Source organism: Acipenser ruthenus, chromosome 4, assembly GCF_902713425.1.
Source record: "Acipenser ruthenus chromosome 4, fAciRut3.2 maternal haplotype, whole genome shotgun sequence".
In the NCBI taxonomy this organism is placed as follows: Eukaryota; Metazoa; Chordata; class Actinopteri; order Acipenseriformes; family Acipenseridae; genus Acipenser; species Acipenser ruthenus.
Window position 1 is genome coordinate 87,025,136 of NC_081192.1, and position 11,432 is coordinate 87,036,567.

The 11,432-nt window shown below is 42.4% G+C and overlaps 1 protein-coding gene across 3 annotated transcripts; it reads right to left on the reverse strand.

The window, feature by feature from the left end:
- Window positions 1–879: 879 nt before the first annotated feature.
- LOC117400077 (forkhead box protein H1-like) lies at window positions 880–8,221 on the reverse strand. 3 transcript variants are annotated; one of them, XM_059023021.1, is made up of 4 exons: window positions 8,123–8,221; window positions 5,361–6,004; window positions 4,253–4,357; window positions 880–3,845 (listed from the first exon to the last, which is right to left on the reverse strand). In XM_059023021.1, the coding sequence occupies exons 2-4, from the start codon at window positions 5,910–5,912 to the stop codon at window positions 2,817–2,819; spliced, it is 1,686 nt and encodes a 561-aa protein (XP_058879004.1). In that variant the 5' UTR covers window positions 5,913–6,004; window positions 8,123–8,221; the 3' UTR covers window positions 880–2,816. The 3 variants fall into 3 exon arrangements, with proteins under 3 accessions (XP_058879004.1, XP_033855410.3, XP_058879005.1); XM_033999519.3 differs by lacking the exon at window positions 8,123–8,221 and adding an exon at window positions 8,039–8,116; XM_059023022.1 differs by lacking the exon at window positions 8,123–8,221 and adding an exon at window positions 7,737–8,031.
- Between the last annotated feature and the right edge of the window lie 3,211 nt (window positions 8,222–11,432).

Consider the following 11,432-nt stretch of genomic DNA (forward strand, 5'->3'; position numbering starts at 1 on the left):
ATATACAGTGCTCTACATCACCGTGTTACTTGTATATCAATACACAGTGAAGGGCCCTGATACTGGAATATAGGACTGGTCAACATGGCTCAATAGTGACACAGTCAGGGAGCACTGTGCTGTATGCAAATGGGTTGGGAGGAATTAATTATTTGAAATGATAACCCTGACCCCTTGTATCCAACATTGGCACACAACTTACCATTGAAACAGTGAAGCCAACCAGGCCATTACAATGGGAGGACTAAAACCTGCCAAACATACCAGCAATAAAGACTTCTTGTACAGTCAAAACAATCATTGTGCCGTTTCATCACTATGTAAAAGCCACGTTCCCAGCTCGGTGTCACATCATGGCATGAAGACTCCAGCATTGAACATTTGAATCCACTCTCAGCTAATCGAAACGCCAGATTTCAGCGCACCTGGGTCTGGCAGAAGAGCCGTCTCATGCAAGGTACCTTGCTACCAGGGATGGAGAACAGCATTTACCATGTATAGGGTGATTTTTCCTAGAATTTAAAAGAAGTGCCAATCAGAAGGCCATGACAGACAGATTAATTTAGGAGGCATCTCAATAAATGTACAGCAAGTCAAGATTTACTTTTTTTTTTATTATTTATCAAAAATACCTTGTTATATTTTTTTCCATGTAAGAGGCGTACAATTTACCTTTTGCAGCAGCACAGAATTATTTACAGTTTCACAATTGCACAGTGCAGCCTATTTTAAAAAGACAACAGATACACAGGACTGCTAATCTGTAGGTTTTAAAAATACATATTTACATATAAAATTGTTTTGCCAACTGAAGTTTTAAAAAAGGCATTCCTCAAAATAAACATTGGGGGCGATGCACCCAGTTTTAAATTGTCAGTAAAAAAAAAAAAAAAATGTATTAAAAGAAAAATCAAAATTTATTATTAAAAATTGCCACCTTAAGATTCTGATTACTTAAACCTTAGAAACAGTGGAAAGGCCTGCTAAAGGAGCCTTTGCAAACAGACAGCTTGTTACAGAGCTAATCATTGGACTGTACCACACACAAGCATTAGTACTGCCCTGTGGTATTGTAGTGAAGCACTGGATACATTTACAAGCAAGGTAAACCCCAGATGCAGAAGTAATCACAATAGTGCTCCCAGATACATTTCAGATATGGCATTTACAGGACAGGAGTGCGCAAACCCAGTAGACATGCAGGCTGTCGCATTCAGAATGGGGTCTGTCTGAACATATTCTACCCAACTTTAAAAAGATAATTCCCTTTGTATTCAATCTACAAACCCCCACACACCATTTGGGAAAAAGACAACTATATTCTGAATATTGGGTTAGCATGACTGGAATACCTACGTGTATTTAAAAATGTAGCTGGTCATTCCTGTTGCTACGTATATTTTTCATTTGTTTCATACAATGATGCTTTTTATTTATTTTAAATTTTTTTTAAAAAAAGATGCCTGGTGGAAGGAGAAAGCGACACGTTGCAGTACATTACAGTCCATGGTTTGAATTGGTTCAAGAACCATTGCACGCAGTAGATTGTAACCAATGCGTAGTAAAGAACGACAGTAGAGGAACTAAACAGCATCTGCAGTTGGCTATAGGAGCCAGGCAAGGACATTTCCGAAGGACTATTAATTTAATGCAGGACAAATGAACAAAATCAAAACTTAACTCCCTGGCAGCCGCTGGGCAGCAAAGCCTAACTTGGGTAATGGGCAGGTCTTCTTTTACGTGCTTTAAAAGAATGCAGGTAGAAGAAGTAGGCTACTGTCCGCTTACAGGCAATAGAACAAGCAAGGTCAGATCTATTCAAAGCTTCATCTGGATTATAAAGCAATATAAATAGGTTAGCAAATTGACATTTCAGCAGATTCGTTTTTAAAAAAAAAAAAAAAAACCACACCCTCAAAAAGGCAAGACTGAGAATGGTTAGCTGGCCATGCTCACTTCTGTGCCGTTCCTGAAGACTACGCAGCTGAAACATCAATGGAAATAACCCGACCCTTGCTCCGGGACGCGGTGAGGGCAAACAGACAACTAAACTTCCTCTTCAGCACCTTGACTCAACACATGTTGGATGCATTAGACACCTGAAGTATTACGTTTAACTGTTACCACACAATGATCTAAAAAGTTAAGGACTTATTTGTGCCAAGCTGCTTTCTGCAACACCCTTAGGACTCAAGAAACACGAGTAAAACTACTAAAAGGAGAAACAATGTGTTTTATGGAACTGGCTGCAGGTTCTCACTGCGAATCACAAAACAATGGGCTTTTGCATGTAGACCACAACAATGCATCTAAAAATTGAAGCATCATGCATTCTCAATCCAACATCAACAACCCTAAACATACTGGGCACCCATTTGAAAACAGGGACGAGTGGGTAAACCGGTTCTGAGAAAATGCAGACACCGGCAAACTGTTCCAGCTCTTTATGAGTGATCTCCGCTCCTGGCTGGGACTCTTTACAATCATTGGGGAAAGAGGGGCTCTTCAATAATTCATAGCTGAGGAGTCACCCTGAATACATATTTACTCTCCCCTGGACAGTCAGCATAGCTGCTAAAAAGCTTCCCTTCCGCTGTATAAAAACACCCCCCTGCTTTGGGGACTCTTCAGTAATTCATTGTGAACGAGGAACCCCTGTGGAGAGGTGGGGGAGGGATAAGATTGTATTCAAAAGTACTGCCCTGCTTCCACCGTGTCCAAGTATGGAGCCTCTTCTGTCCAGCAAGAACAAGCTTTCCAAAACCCTGTAAATCGATATGTACACGTTTAAAACCATCGTCCCACACAGCACTCGCTCAGTAAGGGGGGTACCGCCCGATACCCCCAGAGTTCTGGGCTGTGTACTGCCCTGGCAGAGAGGTGGGCATCTCAGGCACTAGTGCGTCGAACACGCTCTTGTTGGGGGGCACAGACTGGAGAAGGTTGTCTAGATCCATGAGGGCAGGGGGCTGCCGGTGGTGGCAGGCCTGCAGAGGAACACCGGGTCTGGGCAGGAAGGACCAGTAAGCAGGGCCCACATAGGCTGCAGCAGGAGAGGGCCGGTAGTTATAGAAGGGCAGACCCCCCAGCTGCAGAAAGGGGTTGCTGGGGAAGCGCATGCTGGGAGGAGCCACTGCATTGGGAGGCACGTATTTAGTGTAGGATGTAGGCAGCTCCCAAGGGGCAGAGGTCCTCTTAGCTGACTTGAGAGGCGTGGGGCAGTCCTCGTAGCTATCTGAATCGGACCCCTCTCCTCCCACGGGCATCGGCCTGGGGCGCTTGTGTGCCACCAGGCCGCTCCTCCAGCTAGAATCTTCCAAGGAAGAGGAGGAGGAAGCAGGGCTGACAGAGCTGCCTGAAGTGCTCCGAGAGGAGTAACAGAGGCTGCGAGACTCTGAGGAGGAGTAGCCCATGCTGGACTGATGCCGGGGGAAGGGCTCCGAGTCGTGGAAGAAGGGTCTTGGCTCCCAGCCCCCCTGCCCCGGAAGTCTCTGTTCCCCCTGCTTGCAGTGTTCATCCAGCTTCTCTCCAGCACCAGGCGTGAAGCTGTGGAGCAGGGAGTCGATGGCAAAGGATGAGTCCAGTTTGGGGCGGTATGGGTCTTCGGAGTCGAGGCGGGTGGCAGGGGCCGGCTCACTGGGGGGAGTGGAGTCCCCGAGCTGGAGCTGGTCCTGTCCGCTGGGCCGCCCGTGCAGGATGTAGGGTGCCAGGTCCTGTGCAAAAACTGTCTCCTCCTGTCGCGACACCACCGTGTTCTGCCGCTTTAGCAGATCCAAGGGGACGCGCGACACGTCCACCGCCCAGAAGTTTCCCTTCCCCTGGGGCTTGCCTGGATCCTTCAGGACCTGGGTGACAGACAGGATTTAATACATAATTCACAGTGTGGCCACAGCAACTACCTGCTAAAAATAACTTATTATAAATCATGAAGCCACTCTTCAAGGCAATTAAAACGCCAGATTTCAGAACAGAGCATTAAACACATTCTAAAAATGTGGACAACTTCATTTACTCTGTATTATGTTCTTTTATTTGAATTAAAACGTGATTTATAATATGTGCAGTTCTGATTGTATACAAGTGTATCAGCTTCACTTTGCAGTCCTCTTACCCGCCCCATGTGCACTTACACCATAGGGTCAACTGCACACAAACTTAAAAGATGTACACATCTGCTGCTGGAGAAAGAATTATAGTGTACAGCTGCACTTCTGGCAACATGGGGCTTGTACCCTTGAACCTATGGCCTCACCTTGACAAAGCAGTCGTAGGAGGAGAGATTGTGCCGCACAGAGTCCCGCCAGCCCTTGTAATTCCCTGTGAAGAACGGGAAGAGGGTGCTGATCTCCTTCAGGATCTGAAGATGAAACACACACCACAGCTTCGTGAAACGAGTGCTGGCAATCCAATATGCTGTCCATTCACTTTACTACTAAGCATCCATTTAATTGGATAAACAGGGGCACAACTTTTAACAGTCTGCCATCAACTATTAAACTCATTAGTGCTGCACTTAAATACTAAAGAAACAATTTAAAACATCAAACAATAAGACTTCCTAGTCAGAATGTTTGTCGTTGAACTTAAGTTTCAGTATTTCTAACAATTCAGCACTATCAAGTGGAATAGTTGTGAATGATGGATGATAGGTATGGAAGGATACATCTGAAGACGTGCCCCTGTTTATCCAGTTTAAAAAAAAAACAAAACAAAAAAAAAACAGATTTGTGCTTCTGGGTGATTACAGTAATCTCAGTATGCCTACAGGGGTCGCTACAAGACTGGAGGCCACTTACTGCTAGGATTAAATCGCTCCAAACTCCTAATATAAAATAGATTTATTCAATACATTTTATATTAAGTCAGTGTTCCTAACACAGACGGTTTTATAGTAATTAGAGTAGCGTTACCATTAATTAATGTGCAAAAGTGCAGTAGATCGATTGCAATTTCATTGTTATGTTAACTGCACATAACTTCGTATAGAAAGTAAGTGTTAATTCTAGCGATAACAAAATTGCAGAATACATTTGTGTTGTACGATTAAAACCAAGCTGTCACAGAAACGGCAGCTAAAGAAAGATAATGTCTTAACACACGCGCTCTCGATTTATTTATTTTAAAAAAACTATAAGTAGCATAATGGGTTTTATAAATATTTTGTATACGTAGAATCTCCAAGAGGTGTTTCTTGCCCAATGTATCATGCTGCTACACTGGCGTGTACAGACTACAGTATTAATCTTTACAACCATGGCATGATTATGAGATGATTATTAAACGGGACATGGGTTCCATTCAACCCAACACTGCTTTAATAGATCCAGGTTATGACTTCCTAAAGCCGGGCGTCACCTTACCTGAGACAAGGTCAGCTTCTTCTCCTGGGAATTCTGGATGACCATGGCTATCATGGCTAGGTAGGAGTACGGAGGTTTGGGGTAGCGCTGGTAGTTTTTCTTTCTTCCGTTTTTTGCGCTTTTGTCCTCTACCCATTTCTTGTCCTCGCTATCCTTAGTTGCCTCGTACCTGTTCTTAACCACCTCTTTCTCAGGTGCGCCCTTGTTCTGCTGAAGTTGGACGGTCATATTGGCGTTGGGTTCCAGCTGCATGATCTTCTCCATGATAGATTCAGCTGCCGCTGCCTTCGCTGGCCGGAGATCCGCCGGCCAGGGGCTACCGTAAGCGGCCAACGGTGGAGGAGAATTCAACCCAAAACTGTACCTGGCCGCGATGGCTGCTCTGAAGTAGTCAACGTGCGCTGAGCTGGAGTTCTGGCGGTGCTGGGGCGGTGGTGGTGGCCACTCAAGTTGAAGTTCAGAGACGGTTCTGGGGCTGTAGCAGGGCGAGGGCAGGTAGGCGAGGGTAGGTTGCCCATGCAGAAGGTTGCTGCCCCCCCAGTGTTTTGTCATGTTGATTTGTTGCGCTCTCTCTCTCCCCCCTCTACTGGATCCTGCAGGACTGTCCTGAACTTTACTTGTCAGACTGCTGGCACCAGTGGATGCTATTTGTAGAGCAAACAATTAACAGTTTCATGTTAATCCTGTAGTGTAATCAGAGAGAGAATAGAAGGCTATCTCTCTGGATGAATGAGGTGTCACCACGGGGGTCTTGTGCTCTGGGGGTTGCGGTACAAGCCTGTGTCCACTACCTATCTGCACCCCCCTCCCCCCAAACAAAAACATGCATCAAGAAACACTAATTTCACACAGAGATTGAGAAATACTATCCCCACGCAACAGAAAGAACCCCAATGTGTGTGCTGCTTCGAACACCACGAGCTACTCCCTGCTGTTACCAGTGCCTGTCGCCTTGCATGGGCAACCATGCTAACGCCCCGCATTTTAAATTACGCCTTTTATAATGAGGAGGCAATAAACAAGTTTATCATAGAAGCTGGGTGGGTATTTCTTTAATGGAAAAGGTGGTTGAATAACGCGGTTTGGAGGGATACATTTGTCTGTTTGAAAAATATTAAAACGGAATCCCTGACAGACACTTGTGCAACTTCCAATTAAATATTATTAAGTAAACACGGTATGTGACTAGGTTAACGTCAAGCCAACACTTGTGCATTTGTAAAGCTTAATATTTAATTTTGTAATTTCTCGGTATTAAACAAATGCTTGATAAAACAAATGCTCAATAAATACCTACCCGAGGATATAGTTCAGTGTCCGCTGCGTGCATGGAATTGGCTGTGCATTGAGGCGGGTGTATAAAGCACTTTTCAGGCGAGACATTTTTACAGGACGCAAAACATCAATAACGAAAGCAAAACACAATATGTACAATTATAAATATGCTGGCGTTTCTGTTTTTTAAATACATGTACACACTGAGGAGGTCGCCTCATGTGCGCATAATATTGTTTACTCTAAAGTACTACACTGTTTCTATTGAAGATGTGGCTTAGTAGTGTTAAAACACACGATACATACGTAATGAAACGCGCAATTGAAAACCTGCTGCCGCAGCCCCATGCTAAATACAGGGGACTAATCTGTTGACATCTCCTAAATTGATTCGTTGCTCTTCAAAATAACTAAACGCATTGAAATGTTTGACACGTCACTGAATTCTAAAGGGCTGCATTACTGTGCTGAACACTCTGCGCCTTCACGTTGTGCTTTGGACAATGAATGTGTAAGTCTTAGATGTAGGCTATTAGAATTGTTACGCAACTTATTAAAAAAAACACAAAAAAAAAAAAACACTGCAATACCTAGCCTGTGGTAGTAGGCGACTAAAAGCACCAAGAAATTCAAAATTTCCAAATTAGGAATTCGTTTCTTTTTTTTTGTTGTTGACGAAAGAAACAATTAAAGTTGAATCACACCTATCATTTTATTGGTTACATTGGAATAAAACACTTGTTTGTTGACTGTTTAAATAGATGTTATCTTTGAAAGAATATTATTTAGTTTGTATTATTTTGGGAGAGGGGGTACGTATCCTTATATTATGAATATGATTCTTAAGTATCATAATGTTTACATTACACTGTGCTTAAACTGTGGGAAAAAAAATGGAGAAACTAAACGCCCTAATAGGGCCGATTGAAACCCGAAAGCGCAGGTTTAGCTATGCCCACAGTTTCTTTGCACATGGGCCCATACAAATACATCTGATATGCAACTTTCCGGACAGTACGTGCCAAGAGGAGTTTAAGTATCTTTTTCTGGGTTCCTTTGTTCAAACTAATGTGGTGTTAATGTCTGCAGGCTAATACTTACCCAGTGCGACTCTTGAACGGGTTATGGCAATCTCATTCCTAACGATTTGTTGAAATCTGCGCTATTTAGGAGGGTGTAAACTTTTCCCAGACAATGTACCTCAGTTTGTGTTTAGTGTCAAGTCGCTCACACCAAAAAAGAAACGCAATATTTCAAATATTATTTTGTTTCACATTAGTAATCACGGCGACGAGTTAATTATTACGCCTTGACGTTTTAAGATTGCACAATGCCAAAAACAAATATACAAAGAAGTTATGTCTCCGAATCGCTGTCAAAGGCGATTTGCAGTCTCTACGTACCTGTTACAGAAATCTCTCTCACACCCTAACACAATGCAAAAGCCACCGAACCAATCATTTTTATACTCGTTTTTAAAAATATACCTTAAATGCGACTAGGTGCACTTTCCTCAAGGTGACTACTTGGATATCATTTTGAAGCAGAGCACACCGCGCGCTGGTTAACTAATCACCTCGCCTTCAACGAGCCGCAGCTGCTGCCAATCTGGTCACTAGCGTGCTCTTGAAAAAGAAAAAAAAATGGCAATACAAACAAGCAGGCATAGCTTTTTAACTATCACTTGCATATTTATACAGCGTCCTTGATGAACCATCTCTGGGTGCTTTACAAATAGCCTAAATAAATAAATATTTAAATAAATAAATACAGAAATAAATAAATAAATAACCACCCTAGAATAGCTCTAGACTGCTCTCCAACAAAAGGCCACATTAAAAGCTATGTTTTATGCTTAGATGTTAAGATGCAGAGTGACTCAACATTCCGAATAGAACCTGTGTTCCAAAGTGAAGGAGCTCGAGAATTAAATGCCGTCGCGTCAGAAGCTTTTACTTGAGTTACTGGAATTACCATAAGACCGTGTTTTGTTTTTAATCTAGTTTTGTTAAGTGCCATTAGCGGGTTGTCAACGTTTTGATTTGGTCCCAGCCTAAATTTCATTTTGTATATTTGTAATATTGTTCTTATATAGCAGCAGGCTAACTGTATATATTGTGATAACCACTCCGCTATGGTTAGTTTGGTTTGCCTCTGCTGGATCTTTACAGGACCAAGATTAAGAGTTGATTTAGTGCAGCACTGGTAAAAAAAAAAAAAAAAAAAGATGCAGGTGTCAAGCAGATGACATGAAAACAAATGACACGCGTTATAGTGATGTAGTTGCTTGTTGTGTCCAGTTTAAAGTCATCTGAAGCTGTTACAAATACCAATGTAACCCTTAACAAGACCACAGTAACCAAGCTGCCCTGCTCTTTGTAAATCAAATGTTTAGCAAATAATTGAGATTTCCGTGTTTTTGTTTTAGTGTGCAGGATCTAGTTTCAAACTATTGACAGAACCTGTCCAATGAAAGATAATAAAACTCTTGTTCCCATATCGGATTATAATTACAGTAACCAGTGCTGTGGAAGTTACTTCTAAAAAGAAACCTGTTACAGTTACACAAGTTACCTGAACAAAAATTGTAACTAGTTAAAGTAACTTCTTGCTTTGAAAAAAGCAATTACTTCTCAGGCACAGTTCAGATTTTACATAAATATCATTCTTCGGTTTGGTCAGACTGCATCTGGAAATATTCTTTGAAGATCCAGATATCAAACCCATTCTTTCCCTCTTCTGATGCTATTTTCTAGCAAGATTATATGAAAAGTGAGTTTATGTGACATGTAAGGTTTGACTCCAGCAGTACAACACTCTGTGTTGCCAGTCTGAGCTGTGAATGTGCTACTGAAAGTGGATGTGGCTAACAAAATAATTTCATGACTCTTCCTACACCACCAGGTCAAAGAAAGTTCTCAGTTTGCTTGATAGGCTTTCCAGGAAATCAGTTACTGCTCCACTTCCTAGGTTATTTCACCTTAGTAGTGCCTTCTGGTTCAAAGCATTGTATTGGCAGAAAGCATGTCAGTCAATAGGGGAAGCAGCTGATTGGTTACTGACAGGAAAGAGTGTTGTCGTGGTTGGGAAAATGTCACCCCCCCAGGTTACCAAGGAAGTGCAAGACTCTCTGAAAGCACGGCCTGTAAACAAATACTTCTTTAACCAGGTGCAGTACCAGAGATCATGTTATAAAAGGAAAATACATGTTTACTGAAACGTAGGCTTCTTTCAAAACTGCTCATTTGAGAGCTATACAGTGAATGGATGTGCTTGGCGTGGAAAATATATGTAGTTGTTTTGCTAGCTTCTATCACTTGAAGGAATGACGTGTCATTAAATTATTTCTAACACCAATTCTGAACCATTTTTTCTGTATTGCATCAATTTTTTATCCAATATTTCTTTTAATATTTATCACACCTCATAATTCAGTTGTCTAAAGATGGCATTCATATAAAAAAATGGATGCAGAAGTGCACATGTGAGCCATCACAGGATAAATACGAAGGCAGCTATAGACAGGTTCCATTCTGCAAGTATACCCCCTGGTAGTTCCATTAAAGGTGAGACATCTTCTCAGTGTAAATTGTTCATTTTTGGCCGTCACTTGTAGTTAGAATTCCCCTCTTTATAGACCCTTGTGCGTTCTGATATCCTGCATGTAGAACTTCCCAAACACTGGGATGGCAATGGGAGCCTTCACCTGGTTAGCAAGCTAATCAGGGACAGGGTGCCTTGTAAAGAGGGTGCAGTACTATTTTGGGGGTCACCTGTCTCAGACAGAGCTGAATTCCGGTGTGATGGGAAATTGAAAACAGGTCAAGCTGATTAGCCTTTCTGAATCAGGATGTTTCAGATGGGATGACACGCAGGGCTGGTATAATGAGACAGTACAAGCTGCTTACACAAGTAGGGCTTAAACCCACTGCTGTCTCCAGGGGTCAGAGAGCCAACCCTCAGCTAACATGCATTCTGGTCCCTAATTTATCTTCCAGAATTCAAAATGAAGCACACAGGCAGTGCGTTCAACCCCCGTCCTGTCTAGTCAGCTCTCCAGTCTTTGATAATCCACTGCACTGCTGCACTGGTCCACTCAATGAGATGTTAAACTGAGGCCCTGTGAACATTAAAGATCACATCAGAGCTGCAACAATTCATTCATTCATTTATTACTGATTAGCATAGCTAGCCTTGCCTACTAATTTACTACAGTAAATTTGCACGATAATTTAATAATGATCAAAGTTTTTCCATGCTTTTCCCATGGTTATACTATGCACTTGCCATAGTTTACCCTGGTTTGCCAAGTTTATTAATATGCTTTAACATACCTCTGTGCTTTTGTAAAATGCTAACCTCTGCTTTGCCATGCATTCACTGTGCTTTATTACACTTTGCTCTGCTTTTACTAGGACAGACTTTTAAAAGGGACTGACCAACACGTCTGTCTACTTGACTTGGTTTCTTATAGTTTTACTCTCTATTAAAAGTCACTTCCCCTTTAGAAGTAGCAGCTATTTTACCAAGACTGTAGCTCTACTCAGAATGTCAATGATAAAGCACTCAGAGTGTTTAAACCCTAACACAAGGACCGGTTTGCTCCTGGTTCCTGCTATGTGTTGGTCCGCACTTCATTAGCAGCATCTTCTAATCCCTCTCTGCTCTCTGGTTTATCCCCCAGCTGAAAGGATCCTCAGGACTGAGACGGGGGTGTTAACTAGCAAGTCTCCAGTCTTTGAAAGTGAGATGGACTAATCCCTAAACTGCTGACATCTTGTCCATCCATGGTTTGCA

Bases quoted from the DNA above. Each gene is read 5' to 3' on its own strand.
- LOC117400077 (XM_059023021.1), bottom strand. From the start codon at position 5,912: ATGACAAAACACTGGGGGGGCAGCAACCTTCTGCATGGGCAACCTACC. The intron at 4,358-5,360 runs GTAAGGTGACGC...TTTCATCTTCAG, and splicing joins AGAAGCTGACCTTGTCTCAG to ATCCTGAAGGAGATCAGCAC. The intron at 3,846-4,252 runs GTGAGGCCATAG...TCTGTCACCCAG, and splicing joins CCTACGACTGCTTTGTCAAG to GTCCTGAAGGATCCAGGCAA.